Here is a 14,893-nt window from a genome sequence, read left to right as displayed (position 1 = left end):
CTCACCTCTAAGTCACGTTCGGGTGAACTCCAAGATTACATGGACAAAACAGGCTAGAGATGGCAAGTGTCATGTCAAGTTGAAAAGAGGGTATTTTGGGATTAAAGTTTTGGAGAGGGGTTTGATTGAGTGATGGAATTTGATACATGTTAGTATATATAGTATATAAATCATGGAAACTAGCACTCTTCTCAGAAAAAAATATTTTGTGAGCTATGCAGATATCATATTAATTATTAAAACAAAACTATTTCACAGATGAACAGGATAGAGGTACAATTTTATTTTGATGCTGTATTTTAGGCTTTTTCAGAAAGCTCAAAAGAATAAGGAATTGGTGCAGAATGAAATCCAAGAGAGACATTCCTTCACAAAAGAATTAATGACGTTGAAGAATTTATTTCAACGGACCACATCTTCTTTGCAAAATATGGAATTACAAGACCACCCAGAAAGGACAGGACAGTTTGAGGTAAGTCAGAAATGAACTTGTAAATGTGGTGGATACAGGTTTGCAGTCTTGAATCCAGAGTCCTTGGGTCAGAGGTAACTCAGTGACTAGAGTGGAGGGAGCAGTCCCGGGGAGAGGAAAGCACATGCAAAGGCCCTGTGGCACAGTGTGGGCAGAGCCACAGGAGATCAGTGTGGTTGGAGAGCAGAAGGTTAAAGCCAGGTTGGGAAGTAGGCCAGTTTGGACCAAGCAGCCCTTTTTCAACCATATTTTAAGTGTGTTTGGTGAACAAGGACCTCCGACCATTCCTGAGTAGCATGTTAAACAACTATCGTTTGTAGGATGTAATATCTAACCTCTGATAGGGAATTGTTTTTATTTACAACGCTTCTGACAGTAAATGTGTGGTTCCCCGGCCCCCCTCCACCCCAACCTATTCTGCAACTCCCTGTACACCAACGGGGTGTCCTAATATTCAGTTCAGTTCTAACACTAACTGCCAGGAGTTAGCACAGGTTAAGGGCTCAGTCCCACAAGACTGTCCCCACTTCACACACTGAATGGCAAGTCCCAGGCCTCTGGTACTTCTGACTGTCAGGCTATCTATCCCCTCCTCAGGTTCAATAATTTGTTAGAATGTCTCACAGAAGTCAGGGAAACAGTGCCCTGGCTGGTTTGGCTCAGTGGATAGAGGGTTGGCCTGCGGATTGAAAGGTTCTGGGTTCGATTCTGATCAAGGGCACATGCCCAGGTTGCAGGGTCAATCCCCAGTAGGGGGCGTGCCAGGAGGCAGCCGATCAATGATTCTCTCATCATTGATGTTTCTCTCTCTTTCTCTCCTTCTCCTTTCCTCTCTGAAATCAATAAAAATATATTTTTAAAAAAAAGAAGTCAGGGAAACACTTTACTTACTATTACCGATTTATTGTGAAGGATGCACCTCAGGAACAGCCAAAGGGAAGAGATGCATAGGGCAAGGTATGAGGGGCTCCATACCCCACTGGGTGTGCCACTGTCCTAGCACCTCACTGTGCTCAACTCCAATTGTCGTTTAGTGGTTTGTATGGAGGGTCCATTACGTAGCCATGATTGGTTAAATCATTGATCGTTAGTGTTAGGTTAGGTGGCTCAGGAGGCGGCGCAAGAAATAGAGAGTCCAGTGAATCAGAAAAGAAAGGAAAGGAAAAGGTTTATTTCTGCGTTCCCGGGAGACCCACATACCCCAAGGACAGGGCACGTGGATTCACACCAACAGGGAGGGGGGCGCTCCTTTTATACTGCAGCTGGGTGAGGGGCGGGGACATGAGCTGAGGTATTCAGTTGAGGAAGTTTCAGCTGCAGGGGTCAGCCAGGTATTCAGGAATGAGTCAGTATCTGTGTGGGGGTCGTTGTGGATTCAGGGAGAAGAAGCCTGTATCTGTGTCTGGCATGCTGATCTGTTAGACATGCCAGGGGGAGTCCATTATCTTGTCCCATGTCTGCATGTATCCAATCCTGGGCTCTCTCTGACCTAACAGTTAGTGATTATCTCAACCTCTGGCCCCTCTCCTTTCCCAGTGGATGGGAAGTGAAGCAGAAATTTCATTCCAGCTGTTACCAACTACATGGGCTCATTCTCCTGCATGCACCAAAGCCCGATCAAATGCCAATAGGAGCTTGTAGCAAAGAAAGTAATGGTTGACTAGTTCAGGAAATGAAGCCAAACCCGGAGCCACAGGTGAGCATTGCTCTCTGAAGGCTTCCAGGGATGGGCGTATAGGGAAAATCACTAATCATGGTGGTTAAGGGAGCTAGGGTCCTGTTTAGGTCCTGGTCTTGTTGATTGATCAGCACTTGGGTAGGGAGTAGTTGATCATTGCATCTGGTCCTGACGTCAGCCATGGCATTGCTCTGTCTGGTTTTGCAAGGGTCTGGCTGGGGGAGTCGTTCCACTTTTCTGGGTCTAGAGCTGAAACACAACTGAGGCCTCGCTGCTGTCTCTAGTTTGACTGAAACTCTGTCTCTGTGGTCAGCAGACCCAGGCCTTTGTCCCTACGATTATTTGACACCGACCAGAACCTCAGTGTCCCGAGGGCTTAATGATCAAAGCGCAAAGGAAAGGGGCCTGGGTGAGCCAGGGTGCCCCTAGGCTGGGCAAGGCCAGTTTGAACCAGAAGGGAAGAAGGAGACGCGGTCAGATTAAAGAAAGGAAGTTTCTGTGGGGTTACAAGTGTTGGTTCCTCTGGCAACCAGCCCCCATCATGTAGCTATCTAGGGGCACCGCAAGAGTCATCTCCTTTGCATAAACTCAGGTTTGGGTGGAAACATAAATAGCAGAAGATGCTCCTCTCACCACATTTAGGAAATTTCAAGAGTTTTAGAAGCCTGGCCAGAAACCAGTGGTGAAAACCAAATGCATATATTACAACACAGTAGCCCAGGAGTTACGCACACACCTCGGCGTCCTTTAGGAACTCACTTTTTTCTGGATGATCTCTTATTCCGGTCCAGTGCTATCAGGCAAAAATGACAAGTGCGGAAGTTTATTCAAAAGCCGCGCACGGTTGTTCATCGGAGTTGGTTAGCAGTGCTGAAAGGGGGAACTTCCACAGACAGACGTCATCTTCGCGGGGAAGCCATCCGTGTGCAGCTCTGAACGAAGACCTGTACTGCTAGGCCCAGATAAAACAGGGGGACACCAGACCTCAAGCCCCGCCTTTGCCTGCCTGGCATTGTCCTTTCCCTTTCCCTCTCTAGCTGTGTTCTCCGCTGAGGGTTGAGAAAAGGAAAGCAGTGACGCATCGTGGAGTCATTCAAAATCGGACCCGTTCTCCCGTGCAGCGACTCAGTCCATTAGCACAAATAATGCTGCTAAACAGCTCCTCTCAAAACAAAGCAAACCCAAAGCGCCGCAGCGGAGTCAGAGAGTATTTTTCCACTTGATCTTTGGGAAACTTTCCCAAACAAATGAGTTTCTCCTTTATAATTAGTGCAGGAGAACGTAGATCAGATTTTGTTTCTAGGCCACAACCAATGGACCATTTGTTCAGGTTTCTTTTATCTCCTGAAACCCACATTCTTCGCCTGGAACTGGAACCCTCCTCTTTGAAAGAAGTGGCGCTCCACGGGGCTGTCTCATTACATGAAAGCAGACACTTCTGCTTCAAGCCCAAGGGCTTTTAGCGGCCTTGAGTCATTGTGATGATAATGTAGGAAGAAGCAGAAAATGGCAACAAGTTAATAACAAAACAAAACAAAAAAAGAGAGAGAGAAACTTCTTTGAAACTTTTTGCTACTTGCAGGTTTTTAGATCAAGGCTGCCACTGCGATACAGTTAAATCCTAGAGGTACTTTAGAAGCAGGAGATGTTGTAATGTCTCCTCAGGACAATGGTCTGACACTGTGAAGAGATATCAAGTTTAATTCTTACAAATTAGCAAGCATCATCTGACCAAAAGGAGTATCTCCCAGGCTTAATCAGCTTGTATCGATAGTGAGGCTTTGTCATGCAAAATGTGCTCATGGAAATCATAAGGATGCGTGGCAAAGCTGCTTTTGTGTCTAGAGGTAAACGCGTCCCCAGTCCTGTGAGCATTGAAACTTTCGTGATGTTTTCAGGAGCTCCAGAGCACCTCTAAGAAAGGGACGCTAGCGTTTGAGAATATTATGGAAAAACTCCGAATCAAGTATTCTGAAATGTACACCATAGTTCCCGCCGAGATTGACGCGCAGGTGGAAGAATGCAGAAAAGCTTTGGAGGACCTAGAGGAGAAGGTAACAATACCGTTTGTCCTAGTGTTATTATTTGTGGCGTTGGATGAATAGAAAGAAGAAATGTCACTTGATATTATATTTCCTTTGCCTTGATTTCAGCTATAACTGTTTTTATAGAGTTTGGTTAAGTGACAATGTTGTGTATTGAATACTGAGATGAAATCGCTCTAAACAAGTGACATGAAAAAACAGAATAAGGTAATCTGTTTACTTTTAGCTGTCAAGATGCGTAGTTTTTCTTCTCTTGCATTTAAAAATAGTGATGGGTTATCTTTCACTTGCCTTTTTTTTTAAAAAAAACTGGACAGTCAGTTTAATATTACAGACATGGGGAATACGTTGTTTTAAAACGTATTCCCTGTGCATTTTTAAATAGCAACCCAGGGCAGTACGAATACACATTTCACAAGACACTGGGAATAGACTTAGCCACAGTGTCTTCCTAATAGTGGTGGTCACACAGTTCTCATAAATCACACCTGGGCACATCCTTACACCTGCAAGTCCAGGTAAGGACTGGGGACTGTTTCATAGTCCAGGCATAGGAGTTCAGCAAGGAGTTCAATGTTATTGAGTCATAAAAAGGCAGGCCAAATCCAGCAGAATTAAATTCTGTTCTATTTGGCATCCACAGAAGGATTTTTGTATTGCTTTTTAGAGCCAAGAATACCTCTAACTTAGTTAATTAAATAGACACTAAATGCACACAAACTAAGATTTCAAACTTAGTTAACTTCTATGCAGATTTCTTGGGAAAATCCAACCTGTGTAAACTCCCTAATGTATATTTACAAGAAATCTTGTTGCCTTAACATACAATAATATCTGTTATGAGGTACTTTCCCAAGAATCATGTACTATTGATTTTATTTTAAGAGGATACAAAATGCTTTGAGAGAGCACTAAATTCGTTGTGACCGCCTCATGTGAAAAACCCCTAACCAAGTGAATTAATGAACAAAATCTGTCTTGAATTTAAGGTTTAATGTTTCACCCGTAGCTTGTGTGTTTGTAGCGCACAGCGACTGGTTTTTATTGTGTGATGTGTCTAAAGCAGTGCCATTCTGTGTGTGTTAGTCAGGCAGCATCCTTTTCCTAAATCACCATCTCTCCTAATGTTCCTAAGTGATGTTCATCGCTGCCCAGGGAATAACTGCCCGACATACCAGAAGACTTCATTTTGTGGTCATTTGTTACATAACAATAAAAAGTTATACAGTGATTTAAAAAACCCAGTATAGGATTACATTTTTCTCTCAAGAATTCCTTACTGTGCTGTATGGTCTGTGAAATAAGTCATTTTATAAAAGTATCAACAGCTTGATGTTGTGCAAAGAGCTTGGACTCTGGAGTTCGGCAACTTGGGGCTTCTCGGGACCAGTTCAGCCACTACCTTAATATCTGATCTTAATTTAAACAAGTCATTTAGCCTGTGTTTATCTTCTGCATCTGTATACTATTTTTATTGGGATGTTCTAGTTGTGATGGTTGTGCAGATACAGTGGTGTTTGAAAGAGTTGAAAGATTGCATAAAAGCATAAATTATTACTTAGTTATTGAGTGGCTGCCGGAAGAAAACCTTATCATCATATACTAAAAAATAAGCAAGCACACGAGCTAATCTGGTTTTTGAAAAATGACACATTCAGCATACATTTATTACCTTTCCTAGTCCGAGTTATATTCTTAAGAAAATCATTCAGGTGAGAAATTACACTGTGCAGTTAGATTTCTGAGTTCCGTGAAAACAGTCTAGAAACGCTCACACAGCGGACACTAAGCTTTGTGCATCCTCAAGGTTATTTCACCCTAATGACTGTGAAGGCGGGAATTACATTTTTAAAGTCAGCTTGAGCATAAGTTTGATTTTATTGAAAACAGTTCTGGACAGAGGATTTTCTCATAAAATGGAGAGAGACTGTATAATAAATAATTTCTCTCTCAGGAATTCTTTCATATCACTTGCTCCGCTGGGGTATGTTTCAAACAGTCCACTCAGTGGTTTTGCCCCACATAACACATAGCTGTAAGTATATACTGTGGATTACATTCAACAAATTTGTATTTGTGGTTTTCTCTCTTTTTTTTAAATCTTTGGTTGGATTTAACAGATTGGGTGGGCACATCTGCCATTTCCTAGTCTGCTAACGTACCCTCTCATTAACGCATTAGCCAGTATGGTTTGGAATTTTTCCCAGAACTGTTAAAAGGTTTTTTTATAAGTAAAAGCACATAACAGTGTGGTTGGTTAACCCTTTTATCATTTGGACCTGGGAATAGAGTGCAGAAAACAGTTTCTAACTAAACCAAATGTGTCTGTCTCCCACTGTCACAGGTTAGCAACGAAGTCTTGAAAAGTTCACCATCATATGCAATGAGTAGAAAAATAGATGAAATTAACAAGGGGCTTCACAAGGTTGAAAAGATGTTGCAGCAGAAAAGCAAAAGTATTGAGAAAGCTCAAGAAATTCAAAAGGTAACATTCTCCTTTAACTTCCTTTAGCACTTGGTGTTCCCCCTGTTCATCCATCATCGCAGGACGTGCTTTGGGATTAATCTGACCTAATGAGATCTGAACCCAGATCCGCAGGGCGCCCGCCTCCTGAGAAAGCGTGGTGGAGAAGAATTGGTCTCAGTTTTTTCATGGTGGGAATATACTCAACCCCCCGGACAGCCTAGGATTGTGAACTGGCCTTTTCACAAGTAAAGGAGAGTAAGGATCTTATCTTGGTTAGACTGATATAAAAAGCTTATAGATACATAAATATATAAAACAAAGGCTAACATGTTTCTGTGTTGGAGCATTTCTTAGAGTCTGTGGCTTTCTAAAGTGAAATATTATTGGAGGATAAAATATGGAACATTTATGACACTTATTTGGTAGGCAAATAGAAATACAATAACAATAAATATTTCAGTAGGATTTGAATTGTTTTAGCAGCTTTTCTTTAGACTGCCAGGGAAAACAAGAAAATAGAAGTTCCAATTTTATTTTCCTTGTAAAAAGTCTTAAGAAATAAAGTCTTAGATAAAACTGTACAGTAACATAATAGTCCCCCTCGAAACTCCCAAGTAAACCTGCATATAGAGAGCATTCTTATTCTAATCTACATTTTAAGGAAACTTTCTAATATAAATGGAGACTTTTAAAAATAGGTCCGAATATGGCTCGCCTTTGGACAAAATCTTGGACTCTTAGTAAATAGAGGAATCTCATTCAAGCAATAAGATTTTCTCCTTTCTAGAAATTATGTTCTTCAGCAAACACTCAGTAAGAATTACATATATCACCTTTGAGACATCCTCTGGCAACCTATCCATTTCTTGAGCCCAGAGTGGTTGCTGCCAATACCTGTGGATAGAATTTGCAGCCACTGCATTGATCCTGAGTTTGAACTGGCACTTTCTTTCTATAAGTTTTATTTTCGTACTTAATAAAAATTGTCTTCTAGAGGGTACACATGTGTACTGGTCTAAAGAGGTTTAAATATTAACCGAAGCCTTTTATAAACATAATGTTAATTCTTCACTCTTGGAAGATGAGGGTTGTGTTGACCTTGTTTGGTGTCGTTCATCTCTGGACAAGTCCAGGTCTTCCTGCTCCCTTACCTCTCATTGTACTGAAGTGAATACTGTTGGGGTTAAGACACCTCAGAAAAAGTGTTTTGGTTTTTTTCTCAGTTTAGGTCATGAGTGACGGCTGGGCGTACGTGAATAACTGTGCCTGTGGTATTGTTTTGGTAGCATTTACAAGTGCCGATAGCGTGTGAACACTAGGAATTAACACAGTAAGCCTTGGTACCTGCATTCAGATGGCCTCATGCTTTCCTTCTGCAGGAAATGTGGGATGAGCTAGACCTCTGGCATTCCAAGCTAAACGAGCTGGACTCGGAGGTTCATGACGTCGTGGAGCAGGACCCGGGGCAGGCTCAGGAGTGGATGGACAGCCTGATGGTTCCTTTCCAGCAGTATCAGCAGGTGTCCCAGAGAGCAGAGGCTAGAACCTCACAGCTGAATAAGGTGTGGCGGGAACGGGACGGGTACACAGAGCATGTGGTGGTGTCGAGGTGGATTTAAGGCAAAAATCAGTTTCCCTCACAGCCACACGACAGGTTCAGGTGGGCACCGAGGGCACAGATTTCGCTGCTGGCACAGGCGGGAAGTCTAACTGGACAGGCAGAGGAGGTATCCGGAAGTTGGACCCCAGCACCGCATTTCCGGCGGCAATCTCAGGAGCCCAGGGAGGAGCCAGCCACATACAAATCAGGTTTTCAGAATGAAGCATACAGTGGGAACCAGACTAAGGCTAATGCAAAACCCTTGCTGCGGCCCGTAGCTTTGGGATAGAACTTAAGTCCTTTCCAGCTACAGTCAGGATTAGTCTTAAAAGTTGGAAGAATGAGAACTGGAGGGGGTGGGCCTGCAACTGAAAACCACAAATTCTTCATTCTACAATCAGTCCAGCCCGTGTGGCTCAGTGGTTGAGTATCGACCTATGAGCCAGGAGGTCACAGTTTGATTTCTGGTCAGGGCACATGCTGGGGTTTCGGGCTCGATCCCCAGTAGGGGGTGTGCAGGAGGCAGCCCATCAATGATTCTCATCATTGATGTTTCTATCTCTTTCTTTCTCTCCCTTCCTCTCTCTGAAATCAATTTAAAAACCAACATTAAAAAAAGAATCATTCAGCTCCGGTAGAGAGCATCAGTCAGACTGAGCTTGGCACCACCTCTCGTTCACAGGCCACAGTTAAGGTGGAGGAATATCATGATCTTCTGAAGAGCACCGAGACCTGGATAGAAAACACCAGTCGCTTGCTGGCTAACCCCGCTGACTATGACTCTTCAAAGACACTGAGTCACCACGCCAGCACCCTTCAGGTAAGTGTTCCTAGTGTTTCCTGGGTGTCATAGAATGTACAGGATGATCAGCGGCTTAGCTAACCGTCATGGTGCTTCTGCGCCTGCTCCCCCCACTCGCCTTTTCCCTGAAAAACCACCTTCCCTTCATCCACACCAGATGGCAGAAGGGAGTTTGGAAGACTGGCGGGCTCTAGACAGGGCTTTTGGAGGCCAGGATCTTGTTCTTTCTGTCCTGGTAACTACCACGTGACTTTTTGGGTAATTTATTGTCTCCTCCATGGGCCTTGGTTCCTCCGACTGTGAAGTAAGAATGTTGTTCTGCATGGTGATGGTTTTGGTTGGCAGAATTCTGCGATGGCTCCCGATATTCTTGTCTCTTGGGGGACATGACCTGTATAAAACCCTCCCCTTGAGTGTGGGCAGGAATATGAGTATGCGATGAGATGGCCACTCCCTCGATTAGGTTACATTATCATATTCCTAAGGTAATGGGACACTCACTCCCGTGCATACATGATTAATCATGGTTATATGGGCATTAGACTCCCTGGTAGCAGACTGGAGAGAGATTTTCCTGCTGGTTTGAGGAAGTAAGCTGCCATGTAATGAGGGCCATGGGTTTAGGATCCCAGAGCAGCCTCTAGAAGCTGAGAGTGAACCCCGGTCAACAGCCAGCAAGAAAATTGGGATCTCAGTCCTACTCCCGAGTCCTGCCCGCAGTCTGAATGAACTTGGAGGAGAAACCCGTGCTCCAGATGGCAACTCCATTGCAGCCTTGTAACCTCCTGAGCAGAACACCTACCTAACCTGGTCCTGGGCTCTTGAGCCATGGAATCTGCGAGATAATACATTTGTTTTATTTTGAGGCTGCTAAGTTTGTGGTAATTAGTTACACAGCATTAACCGAGTCCATGGTTCCCACCAAGCCTAGCATCCATGGTTCCAGATTCCCTGTCCTTCCAGGTGCTCCACAGGGACCCTGTCTCCTTGCTGGCTTACAGAGACAACACAAGTGGAAGTATTTTTCTATTCGGGGCCATGGCTGCGAGATCTTCCAACTGCCAAGTATTGGCTCCAGTTTTATTATGAAGGCACTAGAGGCCCAGTGCATGAAATTCATGCACAGGTAGGTTCGCTAGGCCTGGCTGACGATCAGGGCCTTCCCACTGCCGGCTGGGGCCTGCCTTCCGGCTGCCAGCCAGGGCCTTCTTCCCCAGCTGCCAGCTGCCGACCAGGGCCTTCTTTCGTTCCACACTGCCCCCTGGTGGTCAGGGCATGTCATAGCGAGTGATCGAACTCCCGGTCTCCTGGTCGAACTCCAGAGGGGACACTTTGCATATTAGCCTTTTATATATATACTAGAGGCCCGGTGCACAAAATTCTTGCCGGGGGGGGGGGGGGGGGGAGGGCAGGGGCAGGCCCTCAGCCCAGCCTGCACCATCTCCAATCCAGGATCTCTCTCACAATCCGGAATCGCTGGCTCCTAACTGCTCACCTGCCTGCTTGCCTGATCGCCCCTAACTGCCCCCCCCCCCCCCCCCGCCAGCCTTATCACCCCTAACTGCCTTTGCCTGCCGGCCTGATTGCCCCTAACTGGCCCCCTGTCTGCCTGGTCACCCCCAGCTGCCTCCCCTGCCATCCTGGTTGCCCCACGCAGCCTGCTGTTCAGTCATCCTTCTAGTTGTTTCGGTCGTGACAGCCTCTGGCTTTTTATCTATCAGGATAGCTATTTCACTTCTCTCATACTAGTTAGCCACATGTAAGAATCTCTTCGGAGAAAGTTTATTCTATAACTCTTAGAGTAATCAGACCTCAGTTGATCCGACTTCTTTTTGTATCTGCAGGGATAGCACAGTGTATTCCTAAGTGAACCACTGCCTTCAGACCTTCCTGATGTTTAAGATTCGTTGGCATATTTTACCCCTAAGTACTCCTGTGGGAATAATTGTAAAGATGCTACATTTTCACCCATTTGTTTCTTTTCTTCCCCTTGCTGGTGATTTCTGCCTGCACCTCCACATCCCCCTTTATTTTAAATCACCTGTGTTTTTCAACATATTAAGGAGGTTGCAAAGACAAAAGAGAGAAATGATACCTTTTCCCTCAAATATTTATTATAAGATTTAAAAAACAAAGCAAAACACTGTACAAAAGTGAACAGGCCAAAGCAGTTGGACTTTGCTACCTTCTACTGACATGAATGTAAAAGTGTGCAAGCCTTTATGAGCTAGAGCTGAGAGAACTCTAGTTTATGAAGTAGGGAGAAGGGGAGATGCAGGCTGATTTCCCACGGGATGTACTCGAATAAATCTCCCAAAGGAAAGTAAGTCGCAAATAACTCTTCATATGTGAATACCGCATGTTATCCCTATTTTGAAAATAGTTGTTCGACTTTTGGGATACATTTTTGCATTTTTCTAGCATTACCAGGAATGATTTTTAAAATGACTCTTAAAGGTATCAAAACTCTCAACTAAGCTGTAAAAGTCTGTTTTTCTGGCACTATATCTTTCAATGTGGGTTGTATTTGCTAAGATGGGTTTTTACAACCTAAAGATACTGTTCATAACCAAAGACTGCTATTGTAATGAAGAATCATAGGAACATAAATTTCATTGTAAAAATAGGAAAACAACTGATTTTTTTTAATCAACTAAGTTAAGGTATAATTTAGATACAGTAAAATATACCTACTTTAATTCACAGCTAGATGAAATTTTTTAGGTGAGTTCTGATAAAGGCATACAATTATGTCACCACCATCACCACCACCACCACCGTCAAGAACATTCCCATCACCCCAAGGAGTTTCCTCACGCTCCTCTGCAGGCAGTCCCCTTTCGCCCATCTTCAGCCGTGCGTCACCCCTTACTCGTTGCCTCCTGTTACTGTAGTTTTGCCTTTTGTACAGCATCCTATAAATAGAACCATATAGTATGTAGAATATTGTGCCTGACTTCTTTTACTTAACATAATGTTTTTGAGTTTCATGTCGTTTGTTAGGTTTATAGGTAGTTTATTTTTTTAACATATTTTTATTGATTTCCGAGAGGAAGGGAGAGGGAGAGAGAGATAGAAACATCAATCATGAGAGATAATCATTGATTGGCGGCCTTCTGCACGCCCACACTGGGGATCCAGCCCACAACCCAGGCATGTGCCCTTGACTGGTATGAACCTGGGACCCTTCAGTCCGCAGGTAGACGCTTTATCCACTGAGCCAAACGGGCGAGGGCGGTCGTTTATTCTTTTGATTGCTGACCAGTATTCCATTAATGGGGAAATATGCCATGTTTTTATCCCTTCACCAGGTAATGGACATTTGGGTTGTTTCACGTTCTGGCCCATGTGTTTGATTATCTACTGACATGTAGCAAATGACTCCAGAAGTTTTAGCAGCTTAAAACAACAAGCACTTGTTATCTCCCAGTTAATGTGGGTCAGGAATCCAGGCATGGCTTCCCCGGGTGCCCCTGGCTCAAGGTCTCTCAGGAAAATGCAGTCCAGGTGTCGGCCAAGGCTGTGGGCTGGTCTGAAGGCTCCCTTTGGTTAGGGAGGCAGCAGGATTCACATCCAAGCTCACTCACAGGCCTCCTTAGACCCACTTCCACACACAGACGTGCGGGCCTCCTCACAGGGCTGCCTCATGGCATGGCAGCTGGCTTCCCTCTCCGTAAACAGCCTTAAAGAGAGTGAGAGGGGCTCCTAAGACAGAAACAGCTTTTACAGACTCTAATCTTAGAAATGACACCCCTTCCTTGCTTCTGCCATGTTTTATTAAAAGTAAATCACTGAGCCCAGGGTTGATAAGGCCATGAATAGCAGGAGATGATCACTGGGGGCCACCTTAGAAGCTTCCTACCCCAGGCTTTTAGGAGCACAGATGCTGTGAACATTCATACTTAAATCTTTGTGTGGATATATGCTTTTAGGTCATTTCATTTGATAAATACCAAGGAGTACAATTGCTGGCTTTTATGGTAAATATCTAACTAGATGAGAAACTGCCTAATTGTTTTCCAAAATGGCTGTACCATTTTTCATTCCCACTGGCAATGTGAGTTCTGATTTCCCCATATTCTGGTTTGCCTTTGATATTATCTGTCTTTTAAATTTTAGCCTTTCTGGTGACATAGTGGTATCTCATTGTGGTTTAAAGGGCACTTCTCTAATGACTAATGATTTATGTATTTGAGAGTTTCTCCATGTGCTTATTTGACATTTTTACACCTCTTTTTTGAAGGTGTAGGTTCAATTTTTTTATTGCCCATTTTTAATTTTTTGTGTCATTTTATTATTGAGCTGTTAGACTTATTTATACAATATTCTAGAAATCAGTCCTTTAATAGATAAGTGATTTGCAAATATTTTCTCCCAGTCGGTGGCTTTTCTTTTTATTTTCTCCATGTTGTCTTTCAGATAACAAATGTTATTAATTTGATGAAATCCAATTTGTCAGTATTTTTCTTTTATGGATTATTCTTTTGTGTTATATCTAAGAAATCTTTATCTAACCCAAGGTCACAAGAATTTCTATTTTCTAGAAATTTAATAGTTTAACATACTTTAGGTCTATGATCCATTTCAAGTTAATGTTTGTACATGGTATAAGGCAAAATTGAGGTTCATTTTTTTATTTTGATTGCTGGGATATCCCACTATCAATATTCTTTTGATAGTGGGATATCCAGTTATTCTAGCACCATTTGTTGAAAAGATTCAACATTGAATGACTTTGATGTCTGTTGAAAATCAGTTGACCTCATGTATGTGGGTTTATTTCTGGGCTCTCATGTTCTATTGATCTATGTGTCTATTCTTTCACCAAGGTGACAGTCTTGATTGCTATAGCTTTATAGCGAGTCTTGAAATCAGCGTACGTTCTACAACTTAGTTCTTTTTCAGGGTTGATTTGTGTCTTTTGCATTTATATTTTAATCTTAGAGTCAGCTTGTCAGTATCTACAAAGGTCTGTTGGAATTTTGAGTGTGATTGCATTTATTCTGTAAATCAGTTTGGCGAGAATTGACCTCTTAACTATATTGACTGTACTAATCCAGGAACGTAAAATGTCTTTTTATTTATTTTTTATCTCTTTAAAATTTCTCTCAGCGGTGTTTGGTAATCTTCGTGTACAGGTCTTGCTTATAAATTGTTAAATGTATCCCTAAGTAGTTTATGTGTTTTGATGCTTTTGTAAATAGTATTATTGGTATAAAGCATTGGGGTTTTCAGTTTAGTTTTTCTTAAAATTTTCTCCTTCTAGGATTTTAAATAAGCTTAATAAAGCATTCTGAGTAAGCTGATTAATTTTAGAGGCTTATGATTGGAATTCTAGTTGCCTACGTAAATGTTCTTTCCCTTATCAGTTATTTTTTAACGGAATTACCTAAAGACTATGTTAGCAGGTTGAACATTTCCTGTAGGTGGCTGAGATATTTTGAAATATTAAGTTCAAAAGTTGAGCCCTTATTAAAAGACAGAACATTGTAAGGAGGAATGCCCAAGAAGTTCTACAAATGGATGTTTCTCACTCCTATTTGGTTATATCAGATAGAGGTCTCTTAGTATCAAGTTGTTCAGGTCAACTCAAGCTCTGGGGGGTCTAAGGGAGCCAGTGGCACCTGTGGTGAGGCCTAAGGACACAGCACTGGCAGGGCTGGCAGTCCCCAGGAGTGCCTCTTCCTCTCACCCCTACTCCACTCGGCTGCTTCTCTCAAACCCACCTCCTCAGAATTACAAGTCCCACCAACTGGGAAGAGCCTGAAGGGCTTTATTAGCCACAATTCCACATTCCAGAGGGATGGACTGCAGGTTGTGTTCCTGGTC

At 43.0% G+C, this 14,893-nt stretch overlaps 1 protein-coding gene across 1 annotated transcript in view; it reads left to right on the top strand.

The window, feature by feature from the left end:
• SYNE2 (spectrin repeat containing nuclear envelope protein 2) overlaps positions 1-14,893 on the top strand; it is a 310,564-nt gene that overhangs the window by 179,889 nt on the left and 115,782 nt on the right. Inside the window, exons 53-57 of the mRNA XM_081090284.1 lie at positions 304-472; positions 4,049-4,204; positions 6,540-6,680; positions 8,042-8,224; positions 8,945-9,082. Coding sequence (XP_080946410.1) covers positions 304-472; positions 4,049-4,204; positions 6,540-6,680; positions 8,042-8,224; positions 8,945-9,082 — 787 coding nt within the window. The remainder of the gene's footprint in view (positions 1-303; positions 473-4,048; positions 4,205-6,539; positions 6,681-8,041; positions 8,225-8,944; positions 9,083-14,893) is intronic.

Source organism: Myotis nattereri (assembly GCF_964212035.1).
Source record: "Myotis nattereri genome assembly, chromosome: 1".
Lineage (NCBI taxonomy): Eukaryota > Metazoa > Chordata > Mammalia > Chiroptera > Vespertilionidae > Myotis > Myotis nattereri.
The sequence above is the reverse complement of the archived record's forward strand: the minus strand, read 5'-3'. Positions and strand labels throughout refer to the sequence as shown.